The sequence below is a fragment of the Zootoca vivipara genome, chromosome 10 (assembly GCF_965207765.1).
Source record: "Zootoca vivipara chromosome 10, rZooViv2.hap1.1, whole genome shotgun sequence".
NCBI classification, from domain to species: Eukaryota; Metazoa; Chordata; class Lepidosauria; order Squamata; family Lacertidae; genus Zootoca; species Zootoca vivipara.
Window position 1 is genome coordinate 57,068,016 of NC_142593.1, and position 22,225 is coordinate 57,090,240.

Here is a 22,225-nt window from a genome sequence, read left to right on the forward strand (position 1 = left end):
CAGTTAGCCTGGGATCTAAGTGGTATTTGTCCTTGTGAGAATGGAATGCAGCTGCAGCTATTAAGTCAGAGAGGAGGGGAGGCATCCTTTATTGTCAAAAAGGAAGAGTTGGGAAAATCATTACTGTGTGAGGGCATTAGGACACTTGAAACCTTCATAAAGGACTCATCTCCACATGTGATTGTGTGTCGAGGCTTCCCAGAAAATTACCTTAAATAACTCACAACTGACAACAGAATTATGGTTTGGTTTTTGGCAAATAATTTAGGGCCACAACTTTATTAAATACACAATTTTAATCCGAGTGTTGGCTTAGGCTTTTGGTTATTCACTCGTCCTTCCTAAAGAAGGACTATCCCCATCTGTCCATCCAGGACAGGACTCAATCAGCTGTCCCCTTAGGACAGGACTCACCTCATCTGCCCCACGTGGCAGGACTCACATCAGCTGTCACCATTGGACAGGACTCACCTCATCTGCCCACGTGGCAGGACTCACATCAGCTGTCACCATAGGACAGGACTCACCACTGTCCGCTTGGACAGTTCCTGCTCCGACTTCCGCATGGAAGTCAAGTAAACATACCTGGGAGTGAGGAGGTGGCTGCGCCCAGTCATTCCCTCCTCACCTTCACCAAGAATGTTCCTCAAGGCTCTTGCTCTTAAAATTGGGCCCACCATTCCCGCCAATGGCGGGATGGTAAGGACAAGAGTGTAAGCCCTGAGATTCCTTTAACGGAATACTTCTATATGGAGCAAACGGAGGTGAGGGTAGGCATCCGTGTGCCACCCCCTCTACCAACCGATTAACCAACCAAAAGCCTAACCGCCAACCTAACAAGTTGTGACAATTTGCTAGCGCAGTAGGCGAAAACCAAGAGGCACAGCCAATCAGCCAATTGGAAAAATTCCTACTGACCCCTGAATACAGGCGGCCCCGAAGGCAATAGCAATGTCGTGCTAACCTGCAAGAAAGAAAGGGCGGGTGGGAGGGGTTCAAACGCCAGGCAAAAATGTGACCAGAAAATGGTGGACGCAGCTTTAAGAGGGGCCCCAACAACCAATCAGATCCAAGGAATTTGCATACACACGCCCCCCATTACTCAGCATGAGCTGTGGCCTTACACAAACCAAACCCTAAGCTAAATTTCTTAACAGCCCTACCACAATCCGCTTTATATTAGATGATATAAAGCGCTTTGTGTGTCGAGGCTTCCCAGAAAATTACCTTAAATAACTCACAACTGACAACAGAATTATGGTTTGGTTTTTGGCAAATAATTTAGGGCCACAACTTTATTAAATACACAATTTTAATCCGAGTGTTGGCTTAGGCTTTTGGTTATTCACTCGTCCTTCCTAAAGAAGGACTATCCCCATCTGTCCATCCAGGACAGGACTCAATCAGCTGTCCCCTTAGGACAGGACTCACCTCATCTGCCCCACGTGGCAGGACTCACATCAGCTGTCACCATTGGACAGGACTCACCTCATCTGCCCACGTGGCAGGACTCACATCAGCTGTCACCATAGGACAGGACTCACCACTGTCCGCTTGGACAGTTCCTGCTCCGACTTCCGCATGGAAGTCAAGTAAACATACCTGGGAGTGAGGAGGTGGCTGCGCCCAGTCATTCCCTCCTCACCTTCACCAAGAATGTTCCTCAAGGCTCTTGCTCTTAAAATTGGGCCCACCATTCCCGCCAATGGCGGGATGGTAAGGACAAGAGTGTAAGCCCTGAGATTCCTTTAACGGAATACTTCTATATGGAGCAAACGGAGGTGAGGGTAGGCATCCGTGTGCCACCCCCTCTACCAACCGATTAACCAACCAAAAGCCTAACCGCCAATCAAGCCAGCCCTGGCTTGCCGCCAACACTCAGAGACCTAACCAACTTTTTAAACCCTCAGACACATCACGCAGCCAAATATCATACCCATCAGGGGATAAGTGAACCCCATCATCCCGATATAAAAGCGGGGCTCTAACATTAATTTCGGGATGACGAATCAAACTCCCCCCGATTTCGTACACCCGTTTGGATGCTGCGCTGTTAACCCTCTTCCTAGCTCTTTCCCCAGCCAGAGGAGGAATATCACCCCGCCATTGCATCCTCTGCAACATTTGGGACCAAAAAACGACGGTATCAGGGAACCAAGTCCTTATCTCCAACAAATCTCGTAGGATAGCCAGGCGAAGAGATAACGGGTCCACAGCGGGGATGTCATTTTCTCCCAGCTGGATCACCAGGGCGGACGGGCACCCGAGCAAGAGGGCTTTGCGCCGCAGCAAAGGGAGAAGCTCCCCCCAGCGCATGCCCCTCTTGCCCATCCAGGTCACTTGGATGTTGGATGGAAGGCCAAGTCGAGGACCCAATGGCGTTTGGCCAGCGCGAAGGCCTGCCCAATGGACTATGGAATGTCCCACCATCCATATGTGCACGTCCGCGAGCCCTGGGAAAACATTGGAAAACAAACGACAAAGTTAGGAGCGCTTCCGAACATAAGATCTATACGCTGCAGATTTCCACCTGCCCAAATCCTTAATAGCATCAACCGAAAGACCCCAGTGGGCCGCCGTAGTGGCGGCCCCAATGCGAAAGGAATGAGGAGCGTAATTAGCGGCCACGCAACCGCATGCCGCTATCACCTTCCTCATAACTCTAGTAAATTGCAGCCTAGTCATCGGGTTACCATCCTGATGCACAAACAAGGGGCCCTCCCCAGCTGGCCTTTCCGCCAAGAATTTGGCTACGTCCTTAACCGGGCAGGGGCCCGTCTGCCCCGTAGCAGGCAGTCGCATTACTGCTCCTTTACCAGCCTGGTCGGTCTTGGAACTCCGAATCGTGATTAACAATTCCGTTGGTGACAGACGTATGTCCTGGAGTAGCAAACCCCCTGGCACCCCCTGACGCATCTGACCCCCTACAATTTCACCAATTCTCAAAGCGCCAAAAAAGGCCACTGAGAAGGCGGCCGAAAACAAACGGGCCTCATATTTAGACCAACACACCACCCTAAGCTTCAATCTCATTTTAGTGAGAAGATCAAAAGAAATCGGGTTCCTGGTAGGGGAACGGGGAGGACAAAGCCTACCCCATCCCTCCATGGCCTTACGCACCACAAATTTGGCGCAAGGGTCCCTATTAAAAAACAATTTCGAGAAAAATGAAATGGCCGCAGACTGGAGCTTTATGGTCCTGGCAGCCCTTCCCAGGTGAAACAGGTGTGCCAAATATTGAAGCACCTGGGAAGAAGAGGGGCGGGCCGCTCCCTCCACCGCGAGCGACTGACTGCGAAAAGTTAAAAAGTCAGTCCAAGCTTTTTGATAAGCCCGCAGGGTAGAGGGGGAAACAGAAGCAGCTACTCCCTGCAAGACTAGCAGCTGCCAAGGTTCCAAAGACGATCCGGGAAAATCTCCGGCTGATGTTGTGCGTCTGGAACCAGGGACCTGAAGCGCTCCATCTGAAATCGTGACAAAGCGTCAGCTATATCGTTGGCCACGCCCGGGACAAAACGCGCAGAGAAAATAATGTTAAAACGCAGGCACTGCAGCACGAATGCCCGCAGCAGAGCCGATACCCGAGTTGACTTAGAAGATTGTTTCGCAAGGACAGTCACCACAGCCTGGTTATCTGACCAAAAGCATACGCGGCGGTCCTTGAAGTCGTCAACCCAAATATGGACTGCAACTGCTATAGGAAAGAACTCAAGAAAAGTTAAATCCCGCGTGATTTCAGTGTCCCGCCAAGCAGGGGGCCATCTTTGTGCGCACCACCTGCCATTCCAAAACAAACCAAATCCCAGGGAACCCGCCGCATCGGAGTGCACTTGGAAATCGTTGTGCAGGTTTAAAACATCCTGCCACAAGGATACCCCATTGTATTCCTCCAGGAATACCAGCCACATCCTCATGTCAGCCTTCTCACCCTGCGATAAGCGCACCCGGTGATGAGGCTGACGCAGGCCAACGGTGCGTTTGTTCAAACGCGCACAAAAGGGGCGACCGGGTGACACAACTTTACAGGCAAAATTAAAGTGACCCAGCAACGATTGCAGCTGGCGAAGCGTCACTTTTTCCGGCACCAGCATTTCCTCTATCACCCGTCGAAGCGTGGTGATCTTCTCCATAGGTAAGCTGGAAGTCTGATTAACGGTATCCAGAAGGATACCCAGGTACGTGAGCCTGGTAGCTGGGCCTTCAGTCTTATCCGCTGCGAGGGGCACGCCCAGCTCATTGGTAAGGTCGTTAAAGGCCTGTAGCAGGGTGACGCAGTCACCCGTATCGGCCGCAGAAACCATTAAAAAATCATCCAAATAATGAGTGACCCCCGTTAATCCGGTCTTCGTGCGAAGGGCCCATTCCAAAAACGTACTAAAGCACTCGAAGGCCGCACAGGCTACGGAGCAGCCCATTGGCATGGCCTTATCAAAATAATAGGCGCCTTCAAACTGAAAGCCCAGCAACCAAAAATCATGCGGATGAATTGGTAATAATCGGAAAGCCGATTCGATATCACATTTTGCCAACAAGGCCCCCGGCCCAAACTTTCTGATCATTTTAATTGCCTGGTCGAGAGAAGCGTATTTGACCGTACAAAGCTCCGGAGGGATCACGTCGTTCACGGACGTGTCCCTAGGGTGAGACAAATTATGAATGAGCCGAAACTCACCCGGAGCCTTCTTGGGGACGATTCCCAAGGGAGAGAGGTGCAGATTGGGAAAAGGCGGAGACGCAAAAGGACCAGCCATGCGCTGGAGGGCTATTTCTTTATTAACCTTCCGCCTTGCGACCTCGTGCATCTCTCTCACCGACTTCTGGCTCCTAGGATTCCTAGCCAGGGGAACCGAAGCTATCGGAATCCGGAACCCGAAGGAGAAACCATCCCGAAGATATGCAGCCGCCTCAATATTGGGATAGGAGGCTAACCAATGTTTAAGGGCCGGTAACTTAATGGGAGAAAAAGCTAACTGAAGCAATTCACTTTGATGTGGAAGCTGCGGGGGGAGCGGGGAGGGCAGGGGCGGAACCCCTTGGCGCCTGCCTGAATCCTCCCCGACCCCCACGAAAGGGCCGCCGGCCCGCATAGCAGTTAACAGCCGGGTGGCTACCGCCACACCGGTCACAAGTGTGCGCATAAATACACCGCGGGCGCTGACACAGTCCTTTATTGAAATCCCAGCAGCGCAATTTAGGTGCCGCCTTAAAAGGCTGGGTCTTAGCCCTTTGCTGCTCGGCGGGTTTCCGTGAAACCGACGGAGCCACATACGTGGTCCAAAGGTCCAAGTCTTTCCTGTCAAAGCGGGCGGTGTCAATTTTTGACGCCCGCCTGCGAAATCTTTCATCATAAGCAATTGCGGCCGCTTCCCCTGCCATGTTATATGCTGACCTTACGATGGACTGGTACACGATAAGGTGTAGAGCCCTGCGGGGATATGCCGCTACTACTACCCCGGAAAAAACTTGATAACAATCGAGCCAACGCTCGAAAGTCCGCTCCACCTTTCTCCCCCTGCCTTTCTTCTTAGTACCAACGAGGGCGTTTCCTTGCTCAGGGACCACCTCCTCTGGTGGAGCTAAATCAAAAATGTCTACATATTTACCATCCAATATCCTAGACCTCAATTTAGAGGACAAGTGACTGCCCGGAATAATATCCCTAGTACTGTTGGTGGAAACCGTGGTTTCCGGGACCAACTCTCCGTCGAGACATTCTTGAACAGCTCCATAACGAGCACGATGCGAATTCGCTCGACGAGCCCAGGCCCAACGAGGAAGGCCAGAATCCACTTCCCCGTAAGCCCAGTACAACCCCATAGAGTGATCAGAACCCTCGGAGCTAGAGGACGAACCTGAGGTGGTCGAAGCCGAGGTATCGTCCTTGCGCCTCTTTGCCCGCCTCCTGGAACGACTTTTGTGACGACGTTTTCCGCCACTCGACGCTCTAGCCGGCACTGGGAGGGCTTCCTCGCCGGATGCCGACGAAAGCCCCTCGCGCCGCGAGGCGACGGCAAGAGTCTGGGATGGAGCAACGGGCGAAACAACAACATTAGAGGAGGCCCCCGTCCGCCCCCCCTGCCCTTGCCCACTTACTCTGCCCTTAGCCTGCCTCGCCCTCCTGGTGCGCCGAGGCTGCTTCCCCTCACTTCGTCGTTTGACGGGAGGGGGCGCCGGCACCACCATAGGAGTGGAAGAGGCATTCGGCATCAGAACACCAGAAGGCCCCACGAAGTCGTCATCCGACGAGTCAGCTGGCCCAGACGTGGTGGTCTCAGGCAGTTCCAGAATGGTCGCCATGGGGGACAGAGGCTGCGACGCCGCCACCGTAGCTTGCCCAGGGTCCAGGGATACACCTGCAGAGGTAGAGGGGGCAGAAAGAGGGTCTGGGCCTTGCCGGTCTGGAGGCATGGCCGTAGTCGCCGCCTCCCGCCCTGCTTCCAGAGGTAAACCAGCAGAGGTCGAGGCGGCAGGATGAGAGGCCGGGTTCTGTAATAAGGCATCAAGCCCAGATCCAAGCTGGGCCAGGGCCTGTGGGTCACCAGCAATGCTAGCGATGAATGCTTCCACGCGACCCGCTGCCTGCGAGGCTGGCGAACGCAGCTTCTGCGAAGCGCCCTTAATGACCCTCTTAGATTTCCCTGAAGTGGATGGGTGGGCCGCCATCCTGAACTATTAACTACTTGGAATAACAAGCAAACACACGTGGAATCACACAGGGGTGCGTATTACCACTTTAACCACTAGGCGGCGTCACCCCACCCCTCAAATATTGGAGCCTTCCCAACCAATCTGCAAAACTAACTGCAAAATATTTGGGGACACCCAGGCCTCTGAAAGGCCCCAGGGAAATCAGTTAGACTTGTATTGCAGGCTGGTGTAGGCCGGACCCCGGCACACGCCCCGGCCCCCCCCCTAAAAGGGAGGGAGAGGGAAATGCGCAGGCCAAAGCCAAACTCCCACCCACGCAACCAAATAGAATCCTTAACCAGAATACGTGAAAACTAAATTAACGTGAATTAAAATTAAATTGAATTAAACAATGGACATCAATTAAGCCAATTAAACAATGCAAGAAACCCAAAACGCAGGCCAAGCAATGTATTCCCTATCTATTGGGAAGGAACAGTATCAAAACTAACAAGGTGCGATAACCCCCTTGAGGCCAGCCGATGGCATAGAGAACCTAAAGTAGGCTGCAGTACTCAGGCCTCCAATTAAAGGCAAGGAGTAAAAGTTTTTTCCTTTCACTTAACCAAAGCAAGCCCACGCAGGTCAAAGCCAATTATAATCCAATTGAATCAATTAAGATTCCTAAATAAAAGGATATAAATTAAATCAAGTAATTAAAGGAAACCAATAAGTTAAAATGACCCAATAAGCTAGTCAGGCAACACAATAAAGTCAAAGCCTGTTCAAGGGACTTCAATATAGGCTGAGGGAAAAGGCAATTAAATTTGTAGGTGTAGTAACAACTCGTGGCCAGTAGATGGCGCCAAACGCCCAGAAACTGGCTGCAAGCACTCAAGCCTCGAAATAAACTGCAGCCAGGAAAAAATTTTTCCTCAGCTAAAACAGATGCAAACAGAAAACAAACGCTATACAGGACACCAAAACTAGAGGCCCCCCAGGTGAATCAAGTGAGGGGACCCCCTCCCAAGGTCCTAAAGACCCAGCAACCCCCCTCAAACCGCTCCCCCCAATGCACAAGCAGCAGCTCTCTGCTTAATAGCAAAGGGGGTTGCAAGCATTAAAATGGCGGACGCAACGTGCAAACCAGGCACAATAACGGCCTGGCGCCCTCCCAATGATGCACCCCCACCCCGCAGGCACCCCAGGGGGGGCGGCAAACGCCACAGCCCCCAATAAGCCAAATTAGAGGCCCCCAGCAGAGCGCAAGCAGCCTCAATGCTCCTCAGCCGGCAACAGCCCTATTAACCACCCACGTGGCTCCAGCCCAGCCCAGCCCAGCCCCAGCAGGAAAACGGCCAGGCAAGGAGCCAGGAGCCAAGGCTCCCTCAGGGTACCAAGGCCCCCTTGCCCACCAAGAGCCACAGCAGGCTAGCCAAGGCAAGCGGGGGGGGGAATTTAAAGAATTTAAAGGAATCTAAAGGGGGGTGCGCCCTTTAAATAAAGTGGGATGCCTGTGCGGGGGGGGGGGACTCCCAACGCCCCCAGCCGAGGCCGAGCCGTAGGGGAAGGGAGTGGGGAGGGAGGGGAGGGGGAGAATCAAAACGGAGCTAAATAAGGCAGTAAATGAAAGCTAAAAATCAAAAGCAAGCAATAAGCTGAATAAATCAGCAAATTAAATAAGCCAGATACAACCAGACTCCAGGAATCCAGGAACGCTCTCTTGCCAGACAGGAACCGATAGAAACACACAGTTCAAACGCCAGGCAAAAATGTGACCAGAAAATGGTGGACGCAGCTTTAAGAGGGGCCCCAACAACCAATCAGATCCAAGGAATTTGCATACACACGCCCCCCATTACTCAGCATGAGCTGTGGCCTTACACAAACCAAACCCTAAGCTAAATTTCTTAACAGCCCTACCACAATCCGCTTTATATTAGATGATATAAAGCGCTTTATGCATTATAGAAATTAGCAGGTAAGCGCAGCACCAGCTCTGGGTATTGAAAAGCCATTGATGATTTTCCACAGTCAGTCTAACACCATGCACACTGGGTGCTCCTGATTCTCCTCCTCTTCCTTTTTATTCCTACCACTGCTTCTCTACCCATCTATCTATCATCTATCTATCTATCTATCTATCTATCTATCTATCTATCTATCTATCTATCTATCTCTATCATCTAACTAATCTATCTAATCTATCTATCATCTATCTATCTATCTATCATCTATCTATCTATCTATCTATCCACCCATCTATCTATCTGGATGGTTAAGTCCAGGCAAAGGCGACTATGGGGTTGCGGCACTCATTTTGCTTTCAGGCTGAGGGAGCCAGCGTTTGCGCACAAACAACTTTCTGGGTCATGTGGCCAGCATGACTAAACTGCTTCTGGTGCAATGGAACACCGTGATGGAAGCCAGAGTGCACGGAAACACCATTTACCTTCCCGCCACAGCAGTATCTATTTATCTACTTGCACTGGTATGCTTTTGAATTGCTAGGTTGACAGGAGCTGGGACAGAGCAACAGGAGCTCACCCTGTTGTGCAGATTCGAACCTCCAACCTTCTGATCGGCAAGCCCAAGAGGCTCAGTGGCTTAGATCACAGTGCCACCTGCATCACTATTCTATCTATCATCTATCTAATGTATCTCTCTCTCTCTCTCTCTCATCTATATCTATCTCTATCAATCTATCTGTCTATCTATCTATCATCTATCTATCTATCTCAAGGCCATTGACAACAATTACAATCCAATTTAAAATGAGATGCACTTCCAAAGTCTCTCTTGAATGTCTTACTGGATTCTGTACTTCTGAACTTATGCAAAGTTTCATTAAAACACAAACACACACAAGTTGTACACATTCTTGAACCTGATGCCTTAGTGAGGTGTTCATGCCTTAATAAAAGAGTTGCTATGTTTAAGGAAAGGCTACTAGCAAAAAGTGTGTGGCTGAGCCTCTTAATATTTGTCTGCTGCACATCTCCCACTGAAAGGTGGGAGGTCAAGTCATTGGCCAGCTTGGAAGAGTGGACAGGCCACTGTTTGCAGAGTGAGGTAGAAGAGGAGACGCCTAAAAATCCAGGAATCTGAGCAAGGTGAATTGGAATAGGGTTGAACCAGCAAACCATCTCCCAATTAGTTTGCTATGTGTAATTAGCAACCTTTATGCAAAGCACCTGCAAAATAAATTAACCAACTAGCAAGATGAGGAGTTTTTTTTTTTCATTTAAAAATAGTCTTACAGAGCTCTGTGGTTTTGCAGCCTTATTGACATTTCTTCTTCTTCTTCTTCTTCTTCTTCTTCTTCTTCTTCTTCTTCTTCTTCTTCTTCTTCTTCTTCTTCTTCTTCTTCTTCTCCTCCTCCTCCTCTCCTCCTCCTCCTCCTCCTCCTCCTCCTCCTCCTCCTCCTCCTCCTCCTCCTTCTTCCAAGAGAAAATGCCTCCTGGACATGCAAAAAAAGTTAAAAGGAAAATATTTTCCTTTTAAAGGGGAAAAAAAGAACATTTTTAAAAAAAACTTCAAACTGCTCTCTGGCATGGTCGCAGACACAGTGTAAACATAGGGAGATACTTAGAGATGAAAATAAATTAAATAATCTGAGTAATGATTCTGCCCTCCAGTGTGGAGGTCTGGCAGCTCAGTGCAGCCATAGTTTCATCAGGTCAGCCAAGGCCTTTTCAGTGATCACTCTGACCTGGTTGAATGCTCCATCCCATGTGACATTCCCACCCCCCTTCTGAGTAAATCCCTCCCTACCCTCTCACTATATATAAGGGTCTGGTGACTTCTGTTTCAGTGTATCTGAAGAAGTGTGCATGCACACGAAAGCTCATACCAATGACAAACTTAGTTGGTCTCTAAGGTGACACTGGAAGGATTTTTATTTTATTTTAATTCAAATATGTGTTATTTCTAAGGATCTACACCAAATAGGATGGATGGAATGGAACTGTGATTGAGTGCCAGCAAAATTGAAACAATATGGGATTTGTCATAGAATCATAGAGTTGGAAGAGACCACAAGGGCCATCCAGTCCAACTCCTTGCCAAGCAGGAAACACCATCAAAGCATTCCTGACAGATGGCTGTCAAGCCTCCGCTTAAAGACCTGTCGAACAGCTCTTATTGTCAGGAAGTTCTTCCTAATGTTTAGGTGGAATCTTCTTTCTTGTAGCTTGAATCCATTGCTCTGTGTCCGCTTCTCTGGAGCAGCAGAAAACAACCTTTCTCCCTCCTCTAGATGACATCCTTTTATATATTTAAACATGGCTATCATATCACCCCTTAACCTTCTCTTCTCCAGGCTAAACATACCCAGCTCCCTAAGCCGTTCCTCATAAGGCATCGTTTCCAGGCCTTTGACCATTTTGGTTGCCCTCTTCTGGACACGTTCCAGCTTGTCAGTCTCCTTCTTGAACTGTGGTGCCCAGAACTGGACACAGTATTCCAGGTGAGGTCTGACCACTCCAGAATGGTGTCTTTTCACTCCAGCTTGGGTTTCTCTTTTTCCTCCTGTTTTGACTCCACGGGTTAGTGGTTGGTCCCATGTGCATGGAATCTGCACCCTCCGAGGAAAGATCATGGCCACAGAATGCAGCAGTTTCGTCAAAACTTGTAAAATGTCAGGCTTCTTCCTCCTTCCACTTTAACTACTTTCCTGATTCCATTTAGGGAAATGGCATATAATAATTAGGTTCCCAGCTATGCCAAAACATGAAATACATTTCTTTAAAAATAGCCTTTTAAAAGTTCAGGTCTCATTTCCTTTTTTTCCCCTCCCTCTCTTCTGCCAGAAGAACAATAGAGTTCACTGTATTTTAAAAATAGTCACTTGGAAATGGAGGCGAGATTTTGGCAACTCTTAAAAAAGAGAGAGGCATATATTCAATTCCACTCGGTTCCCTCTTGAGGCCGCTTTGAATTTTCATTTTTTGTTTTTCAGAGGCATATATTTTACAGATGAGGAGTGGGCAGATCTAATCTGATGCAGAATCTTTCTAGAATAAAGAGGTTAATTTCTAGGTGCCCTTTGCAATAGCAATCTGGGCTTCTCTAGATTGGATAACTTTCTTGGGAAGAGGGGGAGCTCCAAGGTTTTGGGCATGGAGAGATGATTATCTCATCATTCTGTACCAGGGTCTGGAAACTAAATGAAACATCTGATTACTAGGGTATGAAAGACAGACAACAGGTGATGACCAACTCCACTAATGCCCATTTATTTAGTTTTTGTGACAGAATGATGGACCTTTAGGATGATTTAGGAGGACCATTCATATATGCTTCTCTAAGGAATCAGATTATTTGCCTCAATAGCATCAGAGAGAAGGGTGAATCAAGTTGCCCTGGTCCCCAACTTGTGATGAGGGGGGAATTTATTTCCACAGCAGACTACCAGGCACTCCCAACCTTGCTTACAGATCAGAATACAACTCCTTGTAATATTATGTACTTCCCTAGATTTCACAGTGCATTCTTGGTACCTAAAAATTGTACACAAGTATACATACTTTTTAGGGATGCGGGTGGTGCTGTGGTTTAAACCACAGAGCCTAGGGCTTGCCGATCAGAAGATCGGTGGTTCAAATCCCCGCGACGGGGTGAGCTCCCGTTGCTCGGTCCCAGCTCCTGCCAACCTAGCAGTTCGAAAGCACATCAAAGTGCAAGTAGATAAACAGCGGGAAGGTAAACGGCATTTCTGTGTGCTGCCCTGGTTTGCCAGAAGCAGCTTTGTCATGCTGGCCACATGACCTGAAAGCTGTACACCGGCTCCCTCGGACAATAACGCGAGATGAGCGCCGCAACCCCAGAGTCGGTCACGACTGGACCTAATGGTCAGGGGTCCCTTTACCTTTACCTTTTATACCTTACATAAAAGATGCATATGGAATATCCATTAGCTTTATTGATGAATAAATTGGAAGGGGGAAAAAAATCATAGAATTATAGAGTTGGAAGAGACCACAAGGGCCATTCAGTCCACACCCCTGCCAAGCAGGAAACACCATCAAAGCATTCCTGACATTGAAATATTTGCTGAAAACAGCAAAAATTTGTCCCATACGTTTACAAAATGCATCCATTAGATTTGTCAGTAGCCTTTGATATGGTAGATCATGATCTTCTGGACCACCACCTCGCCGACGTGGGGATACAGGGCACGGCTCGACAATGGCTGTGCTGTTTTATCTCTGGTCGGGGACAGAGGGTGGCGCTAGGGAGGGAGATGTCGCCACACTATTCCTTGGTGTGTGGAGTACCGCAGGGCACAATCCTCTCCCTGATGCTTTTTAACATGTTTATGTGCCCCCCTTGCCCAGATTGTCTGGAGCTTTGGGCTGGGTTGTCACTCAGCTCTATCTGTTGATGGATGGCCACACCAACACGGCCCCGGACACAGTGACCAGGTGCTTGGAGGCTGTGGCTGGATGGTTTCGTGGGAGCGGATTGAAACTAAATCCTTCAAAGACAGAGGTCTTCTGGCTGGGTCGGGATGGCATGGGGATGAGGGACCAACTCCCTTCTCTTGCGGGGCCCCAATTAGTACCATTGCCTTCCGTTAAGAGTTTGGGTGTAATCCTTGACGCCTCCCTTTCCATTGAGGCACAGGTTACAGCAACAGCTAAGGTGACATTTCTCCATCTTTGCCGCATTAAGCAGTTGGTCCCTTACCTCTCCCGCCCCGATCTGGCCACAGTGATCAATGTGACGGCCACCTCCAGGCTTGACTACTGTAATTCGATCTATGCGGGGCTGCCCTTGAAACTGCCCCAGAAACTCCAGCGGGTGCAGAATACTGCAGTGGGGCTCCTCATGGGGTCTTTGCTATGGGAGCATATTCACCCAGTGCTTTACCAGTTGCACTGGCTCCCGGTGGAGTATAGAGTCAGGTTCAAGATGCTGGTTTTGACCTTTAAAGCCCTTTGTGGCTTAGGGCCCTCGGATTTACAGGACTGCCTCTCCTAGTATGCCCCGCAGAGGACCCTAAGGTCCATGAATAATAATAGCTTAAAGGTCCTGGGCCCTAAAGAAGTCAGACTATCCTCCACCAGCGCCAGGGCCTTTTCAGTGATGGCTCCGACCTGGTGGAATGCTCTGTCCCATGAGACTAGGGCCCTATAGGACTTTACCTCCTTCCGCTGGGCCTGTAAGACAGAGCTATTCCACATGGCCTTTAATTTGAACTCAGCCTGATCTTTTATTTCCCTTCTCTCCCCCTCCCCTTTTTATGAAGATTACCCGCTCTGGGACCTCACAACTAATTATCCCCTGGCCTCCTTGCTGGCCCAAGTAGGACTAATTTAGTCAGCTAGCCTTGGTGACTATCTAATGTTTATTGGATGGATTTCCCCCAAAATTGATTTTTGAACTTTGAATTTTATTGTTATTCATGGTTTTATACTGTATTTTATGCTGCTTTTATGTTGTATTACAATTAAGATTTGTTGTTAGCCAGCCTGAGCCTGGGTTTCTGAACTGGGAAGGGCGGGGTATAAAAAATATTTATTATTATTATTATTATTATTATTATTATTATTATTATTATTATTATTATTCAGCAAGACGTAGCTGGACGGAACACCATGCAATAAGGCACAGCCTTAGTATTATTTGCCAGTGAGACCTTAAATGGGTCAGGATTAGTTTTCCCCAAATTCCACAAACAACAAGTTCTTCATATACCACATGTGTAAGATCCATGTACCATTAAGAAATCTAAGATGGATTTCAGCCCCTGGTTCTATACTTTCCATTCCTAACAGCATTTAAAATTGCTATTTTGCGATTCAGCATGCACTGAACACTGGAAAATTCTACTTTATTGCTGAAAGCCCTCTGCAGATGCTCACTGCAGTATTCTATACTGCATACCAGCTCCCCTCCCCTCAGCTATTTCTGTGTGTGCATTACCAACCCAAGGAAGTCTACTCTTAACTAGTTTACGGTTCTGTGACTTGTCGTGGCTGCCGATCCCATAAGCTAAACACATTTGACTGCTAATTTCCTATTGAAAGACACAGGAAGGCTCCCGGAATTAATGGCATAGAACAAGTTTACAAACTGTCAGCCTCTGAAGAGAAAATTAGTGTTTCACCCTAACACAGGCTAAATACCGTAGGCTGGAACAGAACAGAGTGGAAGATCATGACTCTGAAGATCATTCAGAGATTCAGAGCAGGAGAAAGGAAAGGAATTAAATTAGCATTGCTGCTATCAGCTCTCTGCTGATATCTCATCTGAGTTACACGCTTCAAGCAGGTGCCATACTAGTTGCTGGGGACAGCGGGCTCTCAAACTGAGATGCCACTGGTCACACTTAGTGTGGAAAGTAAAGAGAAGATCCATAGGTTCATGGTACAGTATCTGCTTTCCATGCAGAATGTATCAGGTTCAATCAGGCGTGTCGCAAGGTGGGTTGCGGTGGGTGTGGTACACCCCAGGTGCCACCTCCGAGCATACCTGCCAAGTTGCTGTCAGAGAAATAAGGGACCGGGCCGGAAATAGCAGACCGGAAGTAGCACTGCCGCCATTTTGGAACTGGGCGGAGCATGCTCAGAAGCGACTTTTGATGCTGCTTTGCCCAGTTCCAAAATGGCCACCACGCCAGGAGTCGCACTGCAGCCATTTTGGAACTGGGCAGAGCAGCATCAAAAGTCGCTTCTGAGCATGCCCCGCCCAGTTCCAAAATGGCCGCCACACCAGAATAAACTGGGGAAAAACAAAAAAATCCGTTTTTTCAGCTAGGAACAGCTGGAAAAATGGGGATTTCCTGGGGAAAATGGGAGACTTGGCAGCTATGCCTCCAAGGGGGGGGGGAGTGTGACAAAATGCTTTGTGGCACTCAACATCAGTGAGAGAAGCTGCGGCTTTGGCACATGCAGGCTTTCTGCTGCAGAAACTGTCCACCCGCCGGCTCCCCCTCAGCTGTAGGCACTCGTCGCAAGGCACACAATCTCCGCAAAAAAAAAAAAAAAACCTCAATGAGCTCCTCCCCCCCCCCCGAAAAATCTCAAAAACTCTGGTATGAAATAAAGGAAAACCATTTTGCAGGCAAAAAAAAAGTCAATGGGGGTGACAAGAAATTTCCCGCACCAGGTGCCACCTGACCACTGGGTTCAATCCCTACCATAAGGACACAAGAAGAGCCTGCTGGATCAGGCCAATGGTCCACCTAGTCCAGCATCCTGTTCTTACATTGGCCAGCCAGATGATGATAGGAAACTAGAAAGCAGGATTTGAGCACAAGAGCGTTCTTGCCACCTGTGGTTTCAGAAGAATTGCTTCCTCCAAGCAACTGTGGAGGCAGAGCATAGCCATCCTGGTCAGTAGCCATTGATAACCCTCTCCTCCGTCTCCAGGTAAGGCTGGGAATGGCCACTGTCTGAAGCTAGACAGCGTAGACAATAACTGAGCTAAATTCATGGTAGTCAAAGAGATCAATGGCTCCTACCTGTGGTGGCTGTGACCTCCCTCCAGCAGCAGGGACAATATTCATCTGATATGCAGTTGTTGGAAATCACCGGTGAACCGCCCGGGCGATCATGGGGCTATGTTCTACCCCCACAGTTGATGGCAATCACAATAAGGAGAGAGCTGTTGCTCTCGGGTCCTGTCTGTGAACATCTGGTTGACCCTGTGAGAACAGCGTGCTGGACTAGATAGGCCTTTGGCTTGATCATCCAAGGCTCTTCGTATGTTCTTCAGCTTCAACCACTCTTGTTTTCCTGCATTCTGTCTCCCTAGCATATTTTTCCCATGACAACTTTCTTCAGGCCAAATACTGAAGAAAAGAGTGAGTAGTGTTGGAGCCCAGGGAGATAGCATGTGGGATGCTCAGGCAAAAAAGAATGAAAGGCACAAATACAGGATGGCTGACACCTGGCTTGAGAGCAGTACATGTGAAAAGGATCTAGGAGTCTTGGTAGATCACAAACTTGACATGAGTCAACAGTGTGATGCAGCAGCTAAAAAAGCCAATGCAATTCTGGGCTGCATCAATAGGAGTATAGCATCTAGATCAAGGGAAGTAATAGTACCACTGTATTCTGCTCTGGCCAGACCTCACCTGGAGTACTGTGTCCAGTTCTGGGCACCACAGTTCAATAAGGATACTGACGAGCTGGAACGTGTCCAGAGGAGGGCAACCAAAATGCTCAAAGGCCTGGAAACGATGCCTTATGAGGAACGGCTTAGGGAGCTGGGTATGTTTAGCTTGGAGAAGAGAATGTTAAGGGGTGTTATGATAGCCATGTTCAAATATATAAAAGGATGTCATATAGAGGAGGGAGAAAGGTTGTTTTCTGCTGCTCCAGAGAAGCGGACACGGAGCAATGGATTCAAACTACAAGAAAGGAGATTCCACCTAAAGATTAGGAAGAACTTCCTGACAGTAAGAGCTGTTCGGCAGTGGAATTTGCTGCCAAGGAGTGTGGTGGAGTCTCCTTCTTTGGAGGTCTTTAAGCAGAGGCTTGACAGCCATCTGTCAGGAATGCTTTGATGGTGTTTCCTGCTTGGCAATGGGTTGGACTGGATGGCCCTTGCAGTCTCTTCCAACTCTATGATTCTAGAATTCTATGGTCCTCTTTGCAGTCTTAGGTTTCCCTTGTGCTTGGGTCTTTCTTGCGGGTTTCCCTTTGGGGCATCTGGCTGGGCCAGATGGGCCATTGCCCTGATCTAGCAGGCTCTTCTTATGTTCTCATTTAAAAAAAAAAAAGATGCATGGCATGGAGAAAGTGGAAAGAGTCCCCCATAATATGAGAATCCAAGGTCATCCAATGAAGATGAAAGGTGGGAGATGCACAAAATACAAAATGAGGCATTACTTCATTAAACAGAAGAATTCACTTGAATGAGATGGTTATGGCCACCAACCTAACAGCTCTAATAAAGGATTAGATATATTCATGGAGGATAAGGCTATCTGTGGTGACTAACCGTGATGTCTCGGTTCTGCTTCCACAGTTGGAGGAAGGATGCTTCTGAGAATCACTGGGAATCACTGATTGTGGAGTGATCCGCTTGAAGGCCTCTTTTTATGTTCTTATGGGCAGGGCAAGTTCTGTTCCCCTCATGCATAGCCTAGTCTACATAGTAGAATATGACACACACAAACACCCATGTACCATCTCCCATTGACCTCTTCACAGGACACATGAGCAAGATGATTGCACCCAGAATCCGTTTTCTCCTCCCTGTGAATTCCACTCCTTCCAAATTAGCAGAGAAAGTTTCTTGCAAAAGTAGTAACATGTGTCCCGTGCGCTGCGAGCTAATTTAATAAGCAGGGCTGCTTTGCTGGTGGGCGATTAAGTCAAATTGCCTCTCTAAACTTTTCTCTGCCGCATTTCAAATGTCAACACATTACCTTGCTCTCCCTCTTAATTTCTCACAAAAGAAAATGCAAAATGAATTCATTATGCTAGAGTAAGTGGAAAAAAAGTGATGAGTTTTTCCAGAAGAGTATGCAACGGGGAGAGATTGGGATCGACGATTATATGGAGATATTTGAATAGCTGGCCATTAACGGGAGGTTCCCCATTACTTTGCTGATAATTATATCCTCTCCTCGGTTTCCCCAGTGGAATAATACAATGTTCCCAGGGCAGGAGATAATGAAAAATACCATTCAGGTGGTACGTATATGCCGAGAATAGGATGCCATATCTCCCCCTTCCCCCCACTGTTGAGATTGTAATATGCACACCTACGCAATATGTTAATTCCTGTTTACTTGTTGGGAGCTGGGTACAGGGCAAATAAATGTATCTCGAAAATGGAGCTGGCAGAGGGATATCATTCTCCTGGCATAATTATCTCCCATGTTTAGTGGGCCCGGAGTTTCGCTGAGTACATTTTTGTTAGCTATTATGTAAATTACTTTCAAAACCCACCATGGGGTAATAATGAAGACTTTGGAAAGGATCTTGTGGAGATGAAACTCTTTCGTTTCCCTCCTCCACCTTTAAAGCGGGGGGGGGAGGAGGAGGAGGAGGAGAAAAAGAGGAAGAGGAAGAGGAAGAGGAAGAGGAAGAGGAAGAGGAAGAGGAAGAGGAAGAAGAAGAAGAAGAAGAAGAAGAAGAAGAAGAAGAAGAAGAAGAAGAAGAATTGCTTCAGATTCCTACTAATTAATCCATCATTTTTTGCAGACATGTTTCAGTTCAGCAGTCAAGCGAGAAAACACAAAAGGCAGCAAGGAATTAAAAAACAAAAAACAAAACAGGAATAGGAATCCTGTACTGGTAAAACAACCCTTTCGCTTGCAGTGAGAATGGGGTGCTGGGCTGCTTGCCCCCCCCCCCCAAATGCACACGCGCACACACACACACACACACACACACACACACACCTCCAAGCAAAACATAAAATCTCACACACATAATCGCTACCTTATCATTCCTTGGCATTTTTATTGCAGTTCTATTTTCTAGTTTGGGGGTAGCTTGCTGTGCTCTGTATCACCACCTCGGAGTCATTAGTTTGCACAGAAAACAGAATTTGCATCGTGGAAAAAACCCAAAAACAAAAACAAAAACACCCCTGCTGCATTCATTTGGACGGCAACTTCACTTATCTCGAAGCCTAGGAGCCTAGGGTTGGGTTGGGTGGGATGTGTTAGGTCAAGCAACTGGCAAGGAGCAAGTTAATGAAAAGTTAATGAATTGGTTTCTGCTTAGTTTGTTAGTTACTCTCTTCCAACCACATTCCAGACTCAACGGGGAAGAGGAGAAGGTCCAATCCGGTAGAGGTCTGCCGAGACGAAAAGAACATCAGCAATTTAAATCAAGCAGAGCAACGGTTTTTGACATGGAAGCTGATTTTCGACAAAAGAACGCAGAATGTTTGCCCTCAAAACTGACCTCTGCAAAAGAGGGATTTGAATACGAAACAGTGCTCGCATTTTGTGCACCATTAATGCAAACAGAGATGGGTTTAATTGGGAATGGTAGTTCAGCAAAGGCGCCGGGGATCAGAAGAACAAATCTGTAACACTGTCAAAAAAAGACAACTGTGCCAATTTAACCCATTTATGTATGGAGTGAAATGCTTTTCTAGGCCTTCCTCATGCAAACATTAAACCAGTGGTGGATAACATATTTCAGGTCAAGGGACCCTTTTTTTCTGGGACACAGTCCGTGTGTCACATGATAGTGGTGGGAGGGGACAGAGGCAGAAGCAGATGGAGCAACTATCTGCAATTTAGTGGGGTAGGAGAGCTGAAAATATTGCCAATATATTTCACATCTGACAACCAATGCACCCCTTTGGTTCCAGAGATAGTACATGGGTAGACGAGTCTAAAAAAGCCTGGGGCAATTTTCAAGGCCCTCTAGCAGCTATGCTGGCTCCTTTACCAGAAGTAATATATTTAGTGTTAACTTTGGAAGTGTATAATCGATTCTGACCAACTAAGCCCCTGAGAACTCAATACTGTATTCATTAGGATGCTTAGTTTGGTCAGAATCGAGGTATGAATTTTTTCAGCTGCCCTATCCCACTAATTCGCACTTCTACTTTTTTATTTTGTAAAATGTATATACCACTTGATATATCGACAGAGAGTTGTTTGCAAGCAGAATAAAACAATAAAATTATTACTAAAGCAATTATTATTATTTATTTTTTAAAAATGGAAAAATAAACTAAAAACACACCAGCATTCTAGGTATCTGGGTAGGCTTGTCTAAACAAAAATGATGTTAGTAGGCCAAAAAAGTACTGTGAAGGCACCTGCCTGATATCATGAGGCAGGGAGTTCCACAGTGCTGCTACACCAAAAGATGTGGAACGGGTATTTTGTGGCACCTATAGCAGTGCCAGTTCCACACTGTGCACACCCTCTCTATGTGCCGCCCAGATGAGCGAGAGGCTTTGTAAGAGTTCAGAGACAGCTTCCTGCCAACCCCCAAACCCTCAAGTAGTTTGTGAAGACGGGTCAATGTGGGGTGAGGTCTGAGAAGAGATGGGGTGTCTGGGGAGGAAATGGAGGCTGGGGAGAGTTTTGAGAGCCGGGTGGAGAAGTAGTTCAGGATTCCCCCCTTAACCAAAGAGGTAAGTCCAAGATCAAATAGTTATGTGAGCCCTTCAGTGAGCCATCTTGATTCCAAACACGCAAATATGTTCCACTCAATGAAATCACTCCAAGGGCCTAATATGTGCTCTCATTTTCCCCTCTCCCTCTCTCCTAATCTCTGTTGTCCCATCAACATTAAAAATTATTACCTTAAAACTAGGACAGTATCCAAAGCACAACTGTGGCCTTCCACTTCATTTAAGTGTTTACAACAGACCTGGGATTGGCAGAGGAACTTCTGAGCCTTGGAAGGTCAGTGTTTTTGCTCACTCTGCACAGGGAGATGGAAACCGCAATCCTGCTGCTGATTCCCTCTGACCTCTGGTCCTTCACTGAGTAGATTAATTAACACAAATACCAGGGGATTCATTGCGTAAAGAAGCTGAACCCCAGAGATCCATCAAGAGGCCCTTTAAAACCACTCACCGAGTGTTATAGTAGGTTTGAAAGAAGAAAGATGCCACTTTTGAGCGGGTCGTATGTGACGGAGGCACTTTCCATGGGTTCGTCAGAAGAGCAAAACAAATTCTCTGTTTCCGAACAGGGTGCACGGTTATTCGGGACTCTTCTGAAATCTGGTGTTAGGAATGTAAGAAGAGCTGTGCCAAATTAGGCCTGTTCAGCATTCTGTTCTGACAGCAGCTAAACAGATGTCTTGGAACAGTCCACTACAGAACCTGAGTGTTCTTCCTACTCAAGCTCCAGGCAACTGGAATTCAGAGGTACATTGCTTCCAACAGTGCAGAAAGAACACAGCCATTATTATTATTATTATTATTATTATTATTATTATTATTATTATTATTATTATACCCCACCCATCTGGCTGGGTTTCCCCCGCCACTCTGGGCGGCTTCCAACAAATACCAAAATACATTAAAATATCACAGATTAAAAACTTCCCTAAACAGGGCTGCCTTTAGGTGTTTTCTAAATGTCAGGTAGTTGTTTTTCTCCTTGACCTCCGATGGGAGGGCGTTCCACAGGGCGGGCGCCACTATCGAGAAGGCCCTCTGCCTGGTTCCCTGCAGCTTTGCTTCTCACAGTGAGGGAAACGCCAGAAGGCCCTCGGCGCTGGACCTCAGTGTCCGGGCTGAACAATGGGGGGTGGAGATACTCCTTCAGGTATATAGGACCGAGGCCGTTTAGGGCTTTAAAGGTCAGCACCAACACTTTGAATTGTGCTCGGAAACGTATACTGGGAGCCAATGTAGGTCTCTTAGGACCGGTGTTATGTGGTCTCAGCGGCCGCTCCCAGTCACCAGTCTTGCTGCCACATTCTGGATTAATTGCAGTTTCCGGGTCACCTTCAAAGGTAGCCCCATGTAGAGCGCATTGCAGTAGTCCAAGCGGGAGATAACTAGAGCATGCACCACTCTGGTGAGACAGTTTGCAGGCAGATAGGATCTCAGCCTGTGTACCAGATGGAGCTGGTAGACAGCCGCCCTGGACACAGAATCAACCTGTGCCTCCATGGACAGCTGCGAGTCCAAAATGACTCCCAGGCTG

At 47.8% G+C, this 22,225-nt stretch overlaps 1 protein-coding gene across 2 annotated transcripts; it reads right to left on the minus strand.

Moving 5' to 3' along the window:
• Positions 1-242: 242 nt before the first annotated feature.
• Positions 243-8,581, minus strand: LOC132592812 (uncharacterized). 2 transcript variants are annotated; one of them, XM_060280381.2, is made up of 2 exons: positions 8,320-8,581; positions 243-6,353 (listed from the first exon to the last, which is right to left on the minus strand). In XM_060280381.2, the coding sequence occupies exon 2, from the start codon at positions 6,295-6,297 to the stop codon at positions 4,981-4,983; it is 1,317 nt and encodes a 438-aa protein (XP_060136364.1). In that variant the 5' UTR covers positions 6,298-6,353; positions 8,320-8,581; the 3' UTR covers positions 243-4,980. The 2 variants fall into 2 exon arrangements, with proteins under 2 accessions (XP_060136364.1, XP_060136363.1); XM_060280380.2 differs by having other exon boundaries at positions 243-2,453; positions 5,853-8,581.
• Between the last annotated feature and the right edge of the window lie 13,644 nt (positions 8,582-22,225).

Coding starts and splice junctions, on each gene's coding strand:
- LOC132592812 (XM_060280380.2), bottom strand. CDS start 6,663: ATGGCGGCCCACCCATCCACTTCAGGGAAATCTAAGAGGGTCATTAAG. Junction 2,454..5,852: donor CTCGGCTTCGACCACCTCAG/GTTCGTCCTCTA, acceptor ATGTTTTCCCAG/GGCTCGCGGACGTGCACATA.